The sequence below is a fragment of the Elephas maximus genome, chromosome 2 (assembly GCF_024166365.1).
Source record: "Elephas maximus indicus isolate mEleMax1 chromosome 2, mEleMax1 primary haplotype, whole genome shotgun sequence".
Lineage (NCBI taxonomy): Eukaryota > Metazoa > Chordata > Mammalia > Proboscidea > Elephantidae > Elephas > Elephas maximus.
This window is the reverse complement of record NC_064820.1, coordinates 213,066,843-213,085,121: the sequence shown is the minus strand read 5'-3', so window position 1 is coordinate 213,085,121 and position 18,279 is coordinate 213,066,843. Positions and strand designations below refer to the sequence as shown.

Genomic DNA, 18,279 nt, shown 5'->3' with positions numbered 1-18,279 from the left:
ATCTCTGTATCACTCTCAAATTTAGCTTCATTCAAAAAGTCAGTTGGAAATAATAACAAAACTTAGACATATCCTGATATATATATAAAAGGCAATTCAAATGCATTTATTGAGTGTATATTAAGGTATAATTAGTAACGTAGCTATCAAATTGGGTGAAAAGTCTATATTCTGTATATACATATTTCTAAATCAAATTGTCTTGTCACAGAAATGCTTTTTTGTAAGACATGCCACCAGCTCTAAGAATATGAAAGTGTCCTTGTAGTTCTCAGAGATAATTGAATTATCTGTCATGTATTTTTCTAAGTTTTTAAACCCATCTCTAGCCATAATATATTAAACATTAAGTACATTTAATATAATCTACTTTTACTATACGTTCTGCTCTATAACCCATTTATTTTACTTGAAGATGTATCACAGACATTTTTCAGTGTTAATACATAATATGATTGATCTTATATTTTATAATGGCCCCACAGAATTCCATTATGCTATAATCTAATCAACTCCCCTTTTAATGAATACATAGCTTTTTGCAGTTATAAATAATGCTGCCATGAACATGCCTTGTATATATATCTTTGTGGATATTTGTCTTTCTTTAGAATAAATTCTCAGATATAGAACTGTTATTTCAAAGGGCATTCCCATTTTAAATTTTGATATATACAGAATTGTTGGGTTATTGATTATCCTCCAAAAAAATTGGATAAATTTACATTTCCATGAGAAATGAATAAGCATATCCATTTCCCAAGCCCAGACTAACACTGAGCACTATCACACTTTTATATTTCAGCAACAAAAATGATGTCTCCTTGTTTTAATAATTATTCTTGTGAATTATCTGCTCATATACTTCGTCCATTTTTCTGTTGGGTTATTCAGCTTGTCAGAGCTCTTTTATTTTAGGTAAAATTAACAAAATATAAAATTAGCCATGTTAAAGTATACACTTCAGTAACATTTAGTATGTTCACAATGTTATGTGACCCACCTCTGCCAAGTTCCAAAACATTTTCATCTCCTTAAAAGGAAGCTCTATATCTACTGAGCAGTCATTCTCAGTTTCATTCTCCCCACCAGCTACGGACACCACTAATTCACTTTCTGTTTTTCTGAATTTGCCTGTTCTGGATATTTCATTTAAATGAAATCACACAGTACACGGCCTTTTGTGTCTGGCTTCTTTCACTGAGCATAATGTTTTCCATATTCACGCATATTGTGGCATGCATTAGTACTTCATTTCTTTCTTTTTTTTTTTTAAGTCTTATTGTGGAGCCCTGGTGGCACAGTAGTTAAGAGCTCAGCTGCTAACCAAAGAGTCGGCAGTTTGAATCCACCAGCCACTCCTTGGAAACCCTATGGGGCAGCTCTACTCTGTCGAATAGGGTCATTATGAGCCAGAATCGACTCGATGGCAGCAGCTTGGTTTTAAAATATGCATAACAAAATATTTACCATATTTAAGTGTGTAATTCAGTGACATCAGTTACTTTCATCGTGTTGTGTAGCCATCATCACTGTCCATTCCCAGAGTTTTACATCACCCCAAACAGAAACTTAGTGCCCCTTACGCAATACCCTCTTCCCCCAAGCCTCTGGTAACCACTAATAAACTTTCGTGTCTATGGATTTGCCCTTCTAGATATTTCACGTAAGCAAAATCATGAAATATTTGTCCTTTTGTGTCTGACATTTCACTCAGAATAATGATTTCAAGGTACATCCATGTCGTAGCATGGGTCAGAACTTTGTATCTCTTTATGGCTGAGTAATATTCCATTGTGTGTATAGACCACATTTTGTTTATCCATTCATCTGTTAATGGACATTTGGGTTGTTTCTACCTTTTGACAATTGTGAATAGTGCTGCTATGAACATTTGTGCACGAGGGTTTTTTTGTTTTGTTTTTCAATACCTGCTTTCACTTCTTTTGTGTAAGTACCTAGGAGTGGATTTGCTGGGTCACATGGTATTTCTGTGTTTAACTTTGAAAAACTGCCAAACTGTTTTCCACAGTGGCTGCACCATTTCACACATCCACTAGCAGTGCAAGAAGGTTTCCATTTCTCCACATCCTTGCCAACACTTGATTTTCCGGATTTACTTTTTTTTTTTTATAGCCATCCTTATGAGTGTGAAGTGGTATCTCACTGTGGTTTTGATTTGCATTTCCTTGATGACTAGTGATGTTGAGCATCTTTCATGTGTTTGTTGGCCATTCATTTATCTTGTTTGGAGGAATGTCTTTTCAAGTTTTTTGCCTATTTTTAAACTGGGTTGTTTGTCTTTTTGTAGAGTTAGTGTAAGACTTCTTTATATACTCTAAATACTAGACCCTTATCCAATATATGATTTGCTGATATGTTCTGCATTCTGTAGGTTGTCGCTTCACTCTCTTGGGAAATTCTTTTCATGCACAAAAGTTTTTTAATTTTGATGAAATTCAATATATCTATTTTTTTCTTTTATCTCTTGTGCTTTTGATGTCATATCTAAGAATCCATTATCAAAGCTAAGGTAACATTTACCTCTATGGTTTTTTTCTAAGAATTTTATAGTATTAGCTCTTATATTTATGTTATTAATCCATTTCAAGTTAATTTTTGTAGCTGGTGTGACGTAGGAGTCCAAATTCATTCTTTTGCATGTGGAGATCCACTTGTCCTAGCACCATTTGTTGAAGGATCAAGACCATTGAATGTTCTTGGCACCCTTGTAGAAAATCAGTTGGCCATAGATGTTTGAGTTTATTTCTGAACTCTCAACTCTATTCCATTGGTCTATATGCCTATCCTTATGCCAGTACCACACCATATTTTTAAATTTATTTATTTATTTATTTATTGTGCTTTAAATGAAAGTCTACAAGTCAGTCTCTCATACAGATAGTTATACACACTTTGCTATGTACTCCTGGCTGCCCTCATCCTAATGAGACAGCACATTCCTCCTTTCCATCCTGTATTCCCCATATCCATTCAACCAGCTCCTGTTCCCCTCTTCCTTCTCATCTAGCCTCCAGACAGGAGTTGCCTACCTAGTCTCATGTATCTACTTGAGCCAAGAAGCTCACTCCTAACCAGTATCATTATCTTATAGTCCAGCCCAATCCCTGTCTGGAAAGTTGGCTTCGGGAGTGGTTCCAATCTTGGGCTGGCAAAGGGTCTGGGGACCACGACCTCCAGGGTCCCTCCAGTCTCAGACCACTAAGCCTGGTCTTTTTACGAGAATTTGACATCTGCATCCCACTGTTCTCCTGCTCCACCAGGGATTCTCTGTTGTGTTCCCCTTCAGGGCAGTGATTGGTGGTAGCCAGGCACCATCTAGTTCTTCTGGTCTCAGGCAGATGGAGTCTCTGGTTTATGTGACCCTCTCTGTCTCTTGGGCTCATCTTTACCATATGTCTTTGGTGTTCTTCATTCTCCTTTGCTCCAGGTGGGTTGAGACCAATTAATGCATCTTAGATGGCTGCTTGCTAGCGTTTAAGACCCCCGATGCCTCTAACCAAAGTAGGATGCAGAACGTTTTCTTAGTACATTTTGTTATGCCTATTGACCTAGATGTCCCCTGAAACCATGGTTCCCAGACCCCCATCCCTGCTACTTTGGCCTTAGAAGCTTTTGGTTGTATTCAGGAAACTTCTTTGCTTTTCCAGTACTACACCATTTTGATTGCTGTAGCTTTGTAGTAAATTTTAAAATCGAGAAATATGAGTTCTCCAACTTTGTTCTTCTTTTCCATTATTGTTTTGGCTATTTAGGGCCCCTTGTAATTCCACATAAATTTGAGGATCAGCTTTTTCATTTCCACGGCAACAAAAAAAAAAAATTAGAATTGGGATTATATTAAATCTGTAGATTACTTTGGGTAGTATTCCCATCTTAACAGAGCCCTGGTGGCAATAGTGGTTAAGAGATTGGCTGCTAACCAAAAGGTTGGCAATTCAAATCCACCAGCTGCTCCTTGAAAACGCTGTGGGGCAGTTCTACTTTGTCCTGTATGAGTTGGAATCAACTCGATGTCAACGGGTTTTTTTTTTTTTTTGGCCATCTTAACAATATTAAGTCTTCCAATTCATGAACACAGGATATCTTTCTACTAACCTCATTTCTTTCAAGGAGACCTCATGACAGCGGTTAAGCGCTTGGCTGCTAACCACAAGGTCAGCAGTTTGAACTTACCAGCTGCTCCACAGGAGAAAGATGTGGTAGTCCGCTTCCATAAGATTGCAGACTGGGAAACCCTATGGGGCAGTTCTACTCTGTCCTATAGGGTCACTATGAGTCCGAATTGACTTGACGGCAACTGATTTTAATTTCTTTAGGCAGTTAATTTGTTTTTAATTTACTAGTCTTTCACTCTTAGTTAAATTTATTCCTAGATATTTTATTGTTATAGATGTTATTGTAAATGGGATTGTTTTCTTAATTTCCTTTTCAGATGTTCATTGCTGATGTATAGAAACACAGCTGATTTTTGTGTGTTGATCTTGTACTGTGCACCTTTGCTGAATTCACTGATTAGCCCTAGTAGTGTTCTTATGGATTCTTTGGGGATTTCTATATATAGGATCATGTTACCTACAAGTAGATACAGTTTTATCTATTCTTTTTTAATTTTGATGCCTTTTATTTCTTTTTCTTGCCTAATTGCTCTTGCTAGGACTTCTACATAGGATTTTAACAATCTTTTAATATTTTTCTTCAGTTCTTTTATTTTTAAGTGAACAATTTAATAGCTTAAATTTATAGGATGTGAAATAATACTCATAAAGAGCTTTTGTCAGAAATATGCTAAGGCCTTTATGCACATTACCTCTTTTACATTTATGATAACTACATAAAATATAATCTCCCATTAGCTCCATTTAATACATGAAGAGACTAAAACCCAAAGAGGTTGAGTAGCTTGTTCAGCATCCCACTGGTAGTAAGTAGTAGGGCAGGATTCAAACCCAGATAGTTTGACTTCAGAGCGACCCTTGTAACTAGTATGCATGTTGGTCCTCTCTCTTTGGGTTTCATGATTCCCTTATTCATTTAACAAACAAACATGTGTTGAGTATCTATTTTATGTCAGGCCGTGTGCTGTGTTAGATCTGGTGATATAAATAGGCAAGGTCCCTGTCTTTTGAGAGCTCACACTTTATTCTCTTAGTTTTTGTTCCTCTCTGATGGTCCTTGGCTCTTCTTCAACTTTCTGCCCTTGAAATGTAGGCTTTCAACAAGGGTCAGAATATAATCCTTTTGTTTTTCTCCTGTGTGCTTTCCCTAGAAAAATCTCAGAGCCTCACTCCTCAGCACCAGTGGCTCCCAGATCTCCATCTCTGGTCCTGACCTCATGCCTGTTTTCCTACACTGTATGTTTCCAGGTGCTTGCCAGACATTTTGGGGGCAGCGGTGGTTCAGTGGTAGAATTCTTGCCTTTGTTGACAGAGACCCAGGTTCAATTCTCGGTCAGTGCACCTCATGCATAGCCACCACCCATCTGTCAGATACAGAACTGCCAGTTGTTTATTATTGTCTCATTTATGCCAAACACTCTGATAGACACTGGGAAAACACCATTTAACCAACTAGAAAGAGCCCCTTAATGAGCTAATGGGCTATTACATTTCAACTTTACTCTTAAAAAAAAAAAATTAAAAATCCTCTCCCCTCTCAGACTATAAGCTCCTCTATGATAACTGACACATCAAATTTCCCTCTTTGTCCACTAAACTGTTTCTTGCTCCTATACACAGTAGGTGCTCAGATGTTTTAAAAAAACTTTTTTTTTTGGTATGGGTGAATACCATTTATTTTTCTATTTGTGCTAGAAAGTTTTAAAAATAACTGGTAGTAATCTCAAACAAACTCAACTTTTTAAAAATGCTTGAGAGGGTAAGGGAGAGAGCTCGCTAACAGGGAGAACATAGCATATAGACGAGTCGTGTTTTTTTATCCATTCTGCCACTCAGTGTCTTTTTACTGGTGCATTTAGGCCCTTTACATTCACTATAATTATTGATAGGTATGCGTTTCCTGTTGCAGTTTTGATTTTTTTTGTGTGTGTGTGATGTTGACAGTTTCTTTGTTCTGGCTTAATTTTCTGGGCTGAGTTCTTTTTGTTTATGTATTTTTTTTTCATCTCTTTCTTTATTGTTGATTTTGTGTTTGCTGAGTCTATGTTTTTCTTCTTTTTTATTTTGATGGGTAGGTTTGTTAGCTTCCTTTGTGGTTACCTTGAAATTTACCTTTATTTTTCTAAGTTTAAACCAGTCTTTTATTTCTCGATACTGCCTTAACTTCCTTTCCATATGGAAGTTCTAACTACACTGTTTATTTCCTCTTTTTGGTTTTAAGGTGTCATCGTTTACATACTGATGTTTCTGATTCCCTGTTTTCAGTCTTTTTGCTTTGGTTTGTTTTTGAGAATTACCTGTCTGGGTGGATCTGTCCTGTGTCCTAGTCTTGGATTGTGGTCTTAGGTTGTTGATTCTCTAACTGAAGGACTCCTTCTAATATTTCTTATAATTTTGGTCTCATTTTTACATATTCCCTTAATTCTTGTTCATCTGAAAATGACCTAATGTCATCATTGTATTTGAGGGACAATTTTGCTGGATATATAATTCTTGGATGGCAATTTTTTTCCTTTAAGGCTTTATATATGTCATCCTGTTGCCTTCTTGCCTGCATGGTTTCTGCTGAGAAATCAGAGCTTAGTCTTATTGGTTCTCCTTTGTAGTTGACTTTTCCTTTATTCCTAGCCACTCCCAAGATTCTTCTTTGTCTTTAGTTTTGGCAAGTTTGATTATGATGTGTCTTGGTGACTTTCTTTTGGGGTCTGCCCTGTTTGGAGTTCATTGAGCTTCTTGGATAAGATATCTTCTCATCTTTCATGATATTAAGGAATTTTCTGCCAACAAATCTTCAATAATTCTGTGTTTTCTGTTATCCCCCCCGTTCTGGTACTCCAATCCCTCGTAGGTTTTTCCCTCTTGATAGTATCCCACATAATTCTTAGGATTTTTCTCTCTCTCTTTTTTTTTTTAATTCTCTTTTCTGATTTTTCCTCAAATTTGTGTCAAAGGATTTATCTTCACTTTCACTAATTCTAACTTCCATTGACTCATTTCTGCTCCTATGACCTTCTATTGAGTTATCTAATTCTCAAATTTTATTGTTAATCTTTTTGATTTCTAGTTGCTGTCTGTGTATGGTTTCTAGCAGTCTATTTATTCTTTTTTTTTTTTCTTGTACTGTTTTCCTGAATTCTTCTATTGCTTTGCCTATGTGTTCATTGGCTTGGTCTGAGTTTTGCCTGATCTCTTTTCTGATCTCTTGGCGAGCTCTGTATATTAGTCTTTTTAATTTTTTCACAGGTAGTTCCATTGCCTTATCTTTTTCTGGAAGGTTTTCTGGTTCTTTATTTTGGTCTCTTGCTGGAGCCACACTTGTCCCACAAGTGTCTGGGTCATCGGTCACCAAGTGTGTGGTACAGACTCTCAACTACAGTCCCAGGCAGGCAAGGCTGTGTGGGGTGTTCAGAGCAGGCACAAGTGCCTGGTGGCAGTGGGGAGTGATGTGTGGGGCAAGGCAGGGGGCTGATGGCTGCCCCCCAGATACCTGGATGAAGGTCATTTCCCTGCCCCCTGGAGCACGTAGTTGGGCGGGAGATAGTGCAGCCAGTCCTTGGGCTCCCGGTGTCATTGGCTGGAGGGATTGGGAGGTACCACTAATTCTCAAACACCTGTCATGGGCAGCTAGATGGAGTGGGTGGTACTGCTGGCCCTCAGATCCCTGATGTGGGTAGGTGAGGCCCCTTCCTAGGGGACAGAGTGGTGTCCAATGTCACAGATCTGCAGCTATCCCTTCACTGCTGCAGGTGAAAATGGGCTTCAGGTGTATGCCCTGCAATTTTATGCTAATAAGGGCATAAACAAAAATAAGCGTGTGCGGTGTTCAATTGGCCCAGAAGAGCTGGGCAGGGGTGAGGGGCACTGCAAGTCCACGGATCCTGTATGCCAGTGGCTGGGCAAAGGGGCAGGGCCTCCTGACCAGCCCTGGGTTCTGGGCTTAGGGGGTGTGGCATCGTTGAATGCTGCAGGACTGGTGTCTCCACTGTGAAGCTCTGGGGAGGTGAAGGGGTTATTTTGCCAGCGTGTGCAGTAGGTTGAGAGCTTGCACTTAGCTTTCACAGTTTTGATGTCATTCCTGTTTGGTTCTAGAGGTGTATGCAGATTCGCTACAGATATGGTGGGCCTCAGCTTGGAATGTTGCTGCTTGCCTTAGCCCATGTGTGCTGTGCAGACTCAGCTAGCAAGATACTAGTGAATCTAAAATCTGTAGTTTCCTGTTTCCACTGCTTTGGAATTGTCCCTCCTTCCACCTGCCACTCAGTCCAATTCTTCAGGTTTTTCTTTGATGATTAAACCCAAAACCCGCTGCCATTGAGTTGATTCCGATTCATAGCAACCCTATATGAGTCTTTGATGATTAAAAAAAAAAAAATTTTTTTTTTTTTTTTTTGATGATTAGGGTTCCTAAATTGTCATATAGTAAATTCACTTGTTTTCTCAGGTCTTTGTTTTAAGAGGGACGACAGGAAGCATCTGACTCTTCTGCCATCTGGGCCCCACCTCCTTAAATAGTATTTTGAAATTACTAAAGTAATAAATTAACATTATGGAAAATTTAGGCAAAAGTAGAAAAATATAAAGACAATAATTAAAGTCACCTTTAATTTTACTCCTCAGATATAAAAACTATCAACATTTCAATGTATTTTATTTCAGTTTTTTTTGTTATTATTCACAAACTTGGGGCTATACTGGATATATAATTTTACCCGTGTAATTGTCAAATGGAGTCCCCTGGGTGGTGCAAATGGTTAATGCACTTGGCTGCTAACTGAAAGGCTGGCAGTTCAAGTCCACCCAGAAGTACCTTGAAAGAAAGGCCTGGTGATCTACTTCCAAAAAACTAGTTTCTGAAAACCCTAGAGAATTCTACTTGGACACTGACTTGATGGCAGCTGATACCTGGTAATTGTCAAAATACATGATTTTTAGTAACTATATATATATATATATATATATATAGTATTTTCTTGTCTCATTTATTTAATCCTTCCTTAATATTGGATATATAAATTGCTTCTTTATAAATAATGTTGTGATGAGCATCCCAGGTATACGAATTATTAACAATATTTCTAAATCTTTCCTCTGGCTAGATACCTAGGAGTGGAGTTACTTGAACAAAGGGTATAATCTCTCCATCTGTCTACTTCTAAACTGTTTTGTTTTATTGCTGGGAGTATATGTGAGGGCTAGCCTTGGTGTGTCTTTGCCAGTGGGGCCAGTGGACTAATTAATTCCCAATTTCCAGCCTATTACAAGCCTAGCCTAAGTAAACAGCTTGGTTTTTTGTGAAATTGTTGGCACATAAATCTTTTTTTGTGTGCGTGGTAAAATATATATAACAAAATAAAATATATAACCGTTTTTGCCAATTCAACAATTTTGCATGTATAATTCCATGACATTGATAGTATTCATCATGTTGTGCACCCATCACCAATATCCTTTTCCAAATTATCCTACCACCATTTACAGAAACTCAGTGTCCCCTAAGCACTGACTCCCCTCTTCGCTCTTCCTCCATCCCCATGTAACCGCTAATAAACTTTGATCTCTATATATTTGCCTATTTCATGTAAGTGGGATCATACAGTATCTGTCCTTTTGTGACTGACGTATTTCACTCAGCATAATGTTTTCAAGGTTCAGCCATGTTGTGGCATGCATCAGAATTTTGTTCCTCTTTACAGCTGCATAATTCTCCATTTTATGTATATACCACATTTTGTTTATCCATTCATCTGGCAATGGACATTTCTGCTATTTCCACCTTTTGGCTGTTGTGAGCAGTCTGCAGTGAACATTGGTGTACAGATTTTTGTTTGTCTTCCTGCTTTGAGTTCTTCTGGGATTGGGGTTGCTGGGTCCTATGGTTCTGTGTTTGACTTTTTGAAGAACCATCAAACTCTTTTCCACAGTATTCGTACTATTTTGCATTCCCAGCAGCAGTGGATGAGGGTTCCAATTTCTCCACATTCCTGCCAACAACTGTTAATTTCCTTTTTTTAAATCATAGCCATTTATAAATTGATATGTTTAAGAGGTTAAAAATAATTTCTTCTCATAAGTAAATAGGCATTATGTACATATTCTTTTATGGAGTAGTCTTGTATCCTCAATAGTGTTTTCCATACAGCAGCTGGAGTGATTATTTTCAGAGTGAGCTTTTTTAAATATCAGGTCTCACATATGTGAACACACACCTCAGTCTAAAACCCTTCAGTGGATTCCCACTAAAGTTAGAATAAAGGCTAAATCCTTCCCTGGCTCCCATGTCCCCATGTCGTCAGCTTCTCGGACGTCATCTCCTGCACACTCCCCTTCATCTAGGAGCTCATAGGGCTCCATCCACATTGGCTTCTCTGTTCCTCCCACTCACAAACTAGTCCTCCTCTGCCCTCTGCCTGGAATGCCCTTCCCTGCAGCTTCCTATGGCTGGCTCCTCACCACACAGGTTTCCACCTCAGAGAGGCCCTCCTAACCAACTTATTTAAAATATCTTCTACAGTACCCTTCAGCACTGATCACTCTTTGAGATTATTATGTTTCCTTGTTTATTGTTTGTCTGCCCCCACTGGAATATAAGCCCCATGAGGGCAACCACCTTGTGTACCTGTTCAATTCTGTATGTCTAGCGCTTAAAACAATACTTGGCATGCACGCACACACGCACAAAGCCAGCAAATATTTATTAAATCAACATATAAGCACTAAACAGTTTGGAGGGTGTTTTTGTATTATCTATTAATCGATCGATTGATTGCCATTGATAGCACAATGGTAAACTTGAGTCTAATCCCTGGTCTGTAATTACCTAAAAATTTAAGGAAGTTAATTTAATTGAAACTTTACGTTGTAGATACAGTAGTTATGGAAGAATTTTAGTGATACTGGGAATAGAATTGAAGAAAATCTAAAATGTGCTATTCCTTTTACACCCACAGGCCTGTGGTCTGGATTGGTAATTGGTGTCGTCTTTCAAGTGCTTTTGCATTTGGTGTACATTTTGAGGGCAAACTGGAAAAGAACTGCAGAGCAAGTAACAGTGACTCATGATTTGTTAACTGTTTTTAAGGCTTTTTTTTTTTTTTTTGTCCATGGTGTACTAAAAAGCAACATGTTAAGTATCTGGGATCAGTGGAAAGGGAAAGTATGTTAGGGACAGGGCCACAACATATGGATGGAGGATCAGGATCTTGACTGATTGGGGATCTGTGTGTTGAATTATGAGCCCTTTCTATTGCATTGAGACTTGAGATTAGATGGGTGGGAGGCTGCCTTATGGGAGGGGTTATTAATGAGACGTAGAATGAGTTTAGATACATAAATTGTTACGGTCTAAGTTTTGACCACCTTTTAGTTTTCAAATGCCTTTTGATTTGCCTAATTGGGATGTATTATATCTTTTCTACCTTCAGTTTGATTTATTAAGAGAATAAGGCATATTGTTAGTTGCTATTGAGTAGATTATGATTCATGATGACCCCGTATGTGTAGAGTACAATTGTTCCATCGGATTTTCAAGGTTATGAAGGAACCAGATAGCCAGGCCTTACTTCCAAGGCTCTTCTGGGTAGGTTTGAACCACCAACCTTTTGGTTAGTAGTCCGATGCCTAACATTTGCACCACCCGGTGACTCCTTTGGGGAATAAAGTATACAGGGCATTAAGTTGGACCATAAACTCTCCATTAGATGATAATACTATTTATCTTTAGACTATTTGTTTTACCCGTGTTTAGGAACACTAAAGAGAATAAGTGCAAAAACTATATTAAATTTGCAATTACACTAACAAGTAGCTTTTCACATTATCATTGTTAGCTGAGCATAGGGGAGACTAGTAGCTTTCTGGTGTTATATTTTGCTGGCATTTGGCATTTACAAGATCAAGAAAGACTTGCTAGATATTATAATCCTTTAGCAATAGTTTCAGCAGTAGCTTTAAATTGACTTTTTAACAAAGGAGTACTAGCTTAATTTGACTTACAATTCATTTGCTAATGTGACACTTGTGTTTAGGCACAGGTTCAAGCTGGGCTAAAAGTGATTAAGGAGGCCATACCTACCAGAACAGGTAACAGAAGACCTTGTCTACTATATTTCTCTCTTACAAAGACCGAAACTTAATGTAGACAGAATTGCTTAGTTTATGAGATCCCACTCTCTTGATCAATAAAACTCGTCTCTGCCCTAATAGTATGTGAGATTAACTCTGGGTTCTTCCACGAAATGTTTTCAATGTAATTTCATTGTTTACAATGTGTTCTTGCATAACCTTTAGTAATGTTCCTTTACTTGACATGGTATATAAGTAATTATCCCACTGTTATTTCTGCAAACAGAACCACCTGTGCTGGAAAGAGAAGTAACCAATGGGGTGATTTTCCCTGATGTTATCGGACCAGAGAGCCAGACCATCCAACTGATGGTACTTGAAGCCAGCACTCAGTATTCAGTGTCCACCATTGGGAATACTTTGACAGTGAAGCAGTTGATTTTCTATCATGGAATGGCTGTAGCTATTGCTATTGCTATCCTCATAGCAGGAATTTTAATAAGAGTTTTCAGTGACCGTGGCTAAAATAGAAGAATTATTACCAACCTGAAAACTAGAAATAATCATTATATGCCACATATAAGAGATGAGAAGTGACCTTGTCATTTGGATGATGGTCCTGTTTTCAACTGTGGTGGAAAGGACATTGGTGATGTTTTTTCTTGGTTATTCCAAGAAACTGCACTATCCTATTAGAGATAGATAAAGAAGGTATACTTTTAAGTAACTTTTCTCCCAAATGTTATCATGCTTTTTAAATATGTAAATTTGATTTTCCCCAATTTACTCCAGGAAAGCAGTTCATAGCCCTATAAAGTATATATTGCTGATCTAATTTTTTTTTGTATTTCTCAGTTAATATATTTAATCTTATGAGTATGTATTAAGTGCCTGTTTGGGTCCTATCTCAGTATCTGGGATCAGTGGAAAGTATGTTAGGGACAGGGCCACAACATATGGATGGAGGATCAGGATCTTGACTGATGGAGATCTGAGTTTATAAAATAAACTCTTTAAAAATTTAAAACATATCCTGACACTATTTGGGGCTATACAATCAATCTGAAAAGTAACTATTAGTTTTTTGCCTTTTAACAAGTTTTTTGTGGCATCTTTCATATTAACTCCCCCACATGTCTGTCAGTTTGTTGTACTGTGGGGGCTTTCCTGTTGCTGTGTTGCTGGAAGCTATGCCACTGGTATTCAGATACCAGCAGTGTCACCCACAGGGAACAGGTTTCAGCTGAGCTTCCAGACTAAGACAGACCAGGAAGAAGGACCCGGTGGTCTACTTCTGAAAAGAATTAACCAGTGAAAACCTTATAAATAGCAGCAGAACATTGTCTGATACAGTGCTGAAAGGTTGGAAGGTGATCAAGACAACTGGGGAAGAACGGCCTCCTCGAAGTAGAATAGACCTTAATGACATCGGTGGAGTCAAGCTTTTAGGACCTTCATTTGCTTGTGTGGCATGACTCAAAATGAGACGAAACAGAGGAGGCGGAGCTAAGATGGCAGAATAGACAGATGCTTCTGGCAAGCCCTCTTACAACAAAGACCCGACAAAACAAGTGAAACAATTATATTTATGACAAGCTAGGAGCCCTGACCATCAAAGGCAAGCTTAGAAAATGAAATGAGGGGCAGGGGGAGGAAGAGACAGTTCAGAAGCGGAGAGGAGTTCCTGGATCTGAATCGCAGGGAGCCCTCAGGCACCATTCCCAGGAGCAGCGGCAGTGGGCCGGTACTAGTGTTTGGCCACCAGAGTTTCCTCAGAGAGAAACAGCCAGTCACACAGCCTATGCACACTTCCCGAACCAGAGAAGAACGATGCTCTTGGCAAAAGCTAAGTACTTGCATATATTTTACCACCCATTCTGCCCCGCTCCCAAGCCAGCTTCAGCAGCTGATTTCCCTGGGCCTGAGATAGGCCTGTTGAGCACCTAGAGCCATTCTCCCAGCCTTGGAGAAGGAATAAATTTACAACTGGGGGAAAAGATAATTTGCCAGCTCCACAAACTGGCCATGCTCAGGACAGAAGCGGCTCCTGTCCAGGCGTAAACGGTCCATGGACTTTGAGTAACTTTCCCCTCAGCATGGACCTGTGTGGGCCTATTTCAGGAGACTAGGCCCTTGTTGGCAGACTGCAACCATTTCAGCTGTGTGGCAGAGAGGTGGGTGTTTGATGTTTGACGTCTCTTTGCCTATTAAACAGGGCCCCCACCTACCCACATCAGGGTCCTAAAGACTGGTGCCTCCACTCAGGTCACCCAGCCACCAGCAATAGGGGTCAAAGGATAACTGGTACCTCCCAGTCCTTGAACCAAAAAACATTGGATGCCCATGGTCTGTCTGCAGAACCCACCCACCTGTGCGCTCTAGGGAACAGGGACATGCTTTCCTCAGAGACGTGTGGGGGATGAGTCTCAGCCCCCTGCCTTTTTCAGAGTATGACCACCTGCTGCAACTAGTACTACACCAATCACCCCTGCCCCTCTAAGACTGTAGGACAGAGCCCATACCACACACTTGATGATCAGCTACCTGGACACCTGAGCTGAATTCCTACAAGAAAAGTGCATGGGCTCCTAGACCAATATACCTGATAACACCTCTAGCCATCTGGGGACAGGATGTCAGAGCTCCAAAGGCAAAAATAATCTAGCTCACTCAAGCAACCCATTTGGGCATATCAAAACAAAACAAAGCAAGAAACTACGACACAGTAAGCAAACATAAAATAAACTAATACAATAACTTATAGATGGCTTGGAGACAACAGTCAATATCAAGTCACATAAAGAAAAAGGCCATGATCGCCTCAAAAAGCTCTCAAAACAAAGAATCAAGGTATCTTCTAGATGAAAGTGCCTTCCTGGAATTACCAGAGGCAGAATACAAAAAGATTAATATACAGAACCCTTCAAGACACCAGGAAGGAAATGAGGCAATATGCAGAACAAGCCAAGGAAGACACAGATGAAAGAATTGAAGAAATTAAAAAGATTATTCAGGAACATACTGAAAAATTTAATAAGCTGGAAAAATCCAGAGACAGACAGAAATCAGAAATTCAGAAGATTAACAATAAAATTAGAGAAGTAAACAACTCAATAGAAAGTCAGAGGAGCAGAATTGAGCAAGTGGAAGGCAAAATTTCTGAACCTGAAGATAAAGAACATGGCACTAATATATTTGAAGAAATATCAGATAAAAGAATTTTTAAAAAATGAAGAAAACTTAAAAATCATGTGGGACTCTATCAAGACAAATAACCTACGAGTGATTGGAGTACCAGAACAGGGGGGGATAACAGAAAATACAGAGAGAATTGTTGGCAGAAAATTGTCCTGATATTGCAAAAGATGAGAAGATATCTATCCAAAATGCTCAGCAAACTCCACATGAGGTAGATTTGAAAAGAAAGTCACCAAGACATAACCAAACTTGCCAAAGCCAAAGATAAAGAGAATTTTAAGAGCAGCTAGGGATAAACAAAAAGTCACCTACAAAGGAGAGCTGATAAGAATAAGCTTGGACTAATCGGCAGAAACCATGCAGGCAAGAAGGCAATAGGATGAATAAAATTGCCAGCCAAGAATCATATATCCAGCAAAACTGTCTCTCAAATATGAAGGTGAAATTAAGACCTTTCCAGATAAACAGAAGTTTAGGGATTTGTAAAAACCAAACCAAAACTACAAGAAATACTAAAGGGAGTTCTTTGGTTAGAAAATCAATAATATCAGGTATCGACCTAAGACTAGAACACTGGACAGAGCAATCAGAAGTCAACCCAGACAGGGAAATCAAAAAAATAAATCAAGATAAAAAAACACTCAAAACAATGTCACAGTGATGTTATTATGTAAAAGAAGACAACATTAGAACAATAAAGAGGGAGTAAGAAGTGTACTCATAGATCTTCCATATGGAGAGGAAGATATAGCGATACAAAAAAATAAAAGTTAGGTTTAAATTTAGAAAAATACGGGTAAATAATAAGGTGACCACAAAGGAGACAAACTATCCTACACATCGAAATAAAATACAAGAAAAAAATAGAGACTCAACAGAAACAAAATCAACAACAAATAGGAAGAAAGGACAACATATGAAGATAATCTACTCAGCACATACAATTAAGTGGGAAAAAGAAACTGTCAACAACACACAAAAAAAGACTTGATAATGACAGCACTAAATTCATACCTGTGCATAATTACACTGAATGGAAATGAGCTAAAGGCAGCAATAAAGAGACAGAGATTGGCAGAATGGATTAAAAAACACAATCTGTCTATATGCTGTCTACAAGAGACACACCTTAGACTTGGAGACACAAACAAACTAAACCCAAAGGATGGAAAAAAATATATGAAGCAAACAACAATCAAAACAGAGCAGGAGTGGCAATATTAATTTCTGACAAAATACACCTTAAAGTTAAATCCATCATAAAAGATAAGGAAGGACACTATACAATGATTAAAGGGACAACATACCAAGAAGATATAACCATATTAAATATTTATGCACCCAATGACAGGGCTGCAAGATACATAAACACTATCTGCATTGAAAAGTGAGATAGACAGCTCCACAATAATAGTAGGAATCTTCAACACACCACTTTCAGTGAAGGACAGGGCATCCAGAAAAAAAGCTCAATAAAGACATGAAAGATCTAAATGCCACAACCAACCAACTTGACCTCATAGACATATACAGAACACTCCACCCAACAGCAACCAAGTATACTTTCTTTTCTAGTGCACGTGGAATATTCTCTAGAGTAGACCACATATTAGGTCATAAAGCAAGCCTCAGCAGAATCCAAAACACTGAAATATTATAAAGCATATTCTCTGACCATAAAATTGAAAATCAATAACTGAAAAAGCAGGGAAAAGAAATCAAACACTTTGAACAATACTCTGCTCAAAAAAGACTGGGTTATAGAAGACATTAAGGATGGAATAAAGAAATTTATAGAATCCAATGAGAATGGAAACACTTCCTATCAGGACCTTTGGGACACAGCGAAAGCAGTGCTCAGAGGTCAACTTATATCAATAAATGCACACATCCAAAAAGAAGAAAGGGCCAAAATCAAAGAATTATCCCTACAACTTGAACAAATAGAAAGAGAGCAACAAAAGAAACCGTCAGGCACCAGGAGAAAACAAATAATAAAAATTAGGGCAGAACTAAATGAAATAGAAAACAGAAAAACAACTGAAAGAATTAACAAGACAAAAAGCTGGCACTTTGAAAAAAATCAATAAAGTTGATAAACCATTGGCCAAAGTGACAAAAGAAAAACAGGAGAGGAAGCAAATAACCTGCATAAGAAGTGAGATGGGCAATACTACAACAGACCCAACTGAAATTAAAAGAATCATATCAGATTATTATGAAAAATTGTACTCTAACAAATTTGAAAACCTAGAAGAATGGATGAATTTCTAGAAACACACTACCTACCTAAACTAACACAAACAGAAGTAGAACAACTAAATAGACCCATAACAAAAGAAGAGATTGAAAAGGTAATCAAAAATCTCCCAACAAAAAAACCCTTGGCCCGGACGGCTTCACTGCAGAGTTCTACCAAACTTTGAGAGAAGAGTTAACATCACTACTACTAAAGGCATTTCAGAGCATAGAAAAGGACAGAATACTACCAAACTCATTCTACGAAGCCACCATATCCCTGATACCAAAACCAGGTAAAGACACCACTAAAAAAGAAAATTACAGACCTATATCCCTCAGAAACTTACATGCAGAAATCCTCAACAAAATTCTAGCCAACAGAATTCAACAACATATCAAAAAAATAATTCACCATGACCAAATGGGATTCATACCAGGTATGCAGGGATGGTTCGACATTAGAAAAACAATTAATGTAATCCACCACATAAATAAAACAAAAGACAAGAATCACATGATTTTATCAATTGATGCAGAAAAGGCATTTGACAAAGTGCAACACTCATCCATGATAAAAACTCTCAGCAAAATAAGAACAGAAGGAAAATTCCTCAACATAATAAAGGGCATTTATACAAAG

At 38.2% G+C, this 18,279-nt stretch overlaps 1 protein-coding gene across 1 annotated transcript in view; it reads left to right on the top strand.

Moving 5' to 3' along the window:
• The window catches only part of LOC126068353 (multidrug and toxin extrusion protein 2-like), an 89,835-nt gene extending 77,110 nt beyond the window's left edge, over window positions 1-12,725 (top strand). Inside the window, 3 exon segments of the mRNA XM_049870843.1 lie at window positions 11,087-11,181; window positions 12,164-12,218; window positions 12,487-12,725. Coding sequence (XP_049726800.1) covers window positions 11,087-11,181; window positions 12,164-12,218; window positions 12,487-12,725 — 389 coding nt within the window.
• The last annotated feature ends 5,554 nt before the right edge of the window (window positions 12,726-18,279 follow it).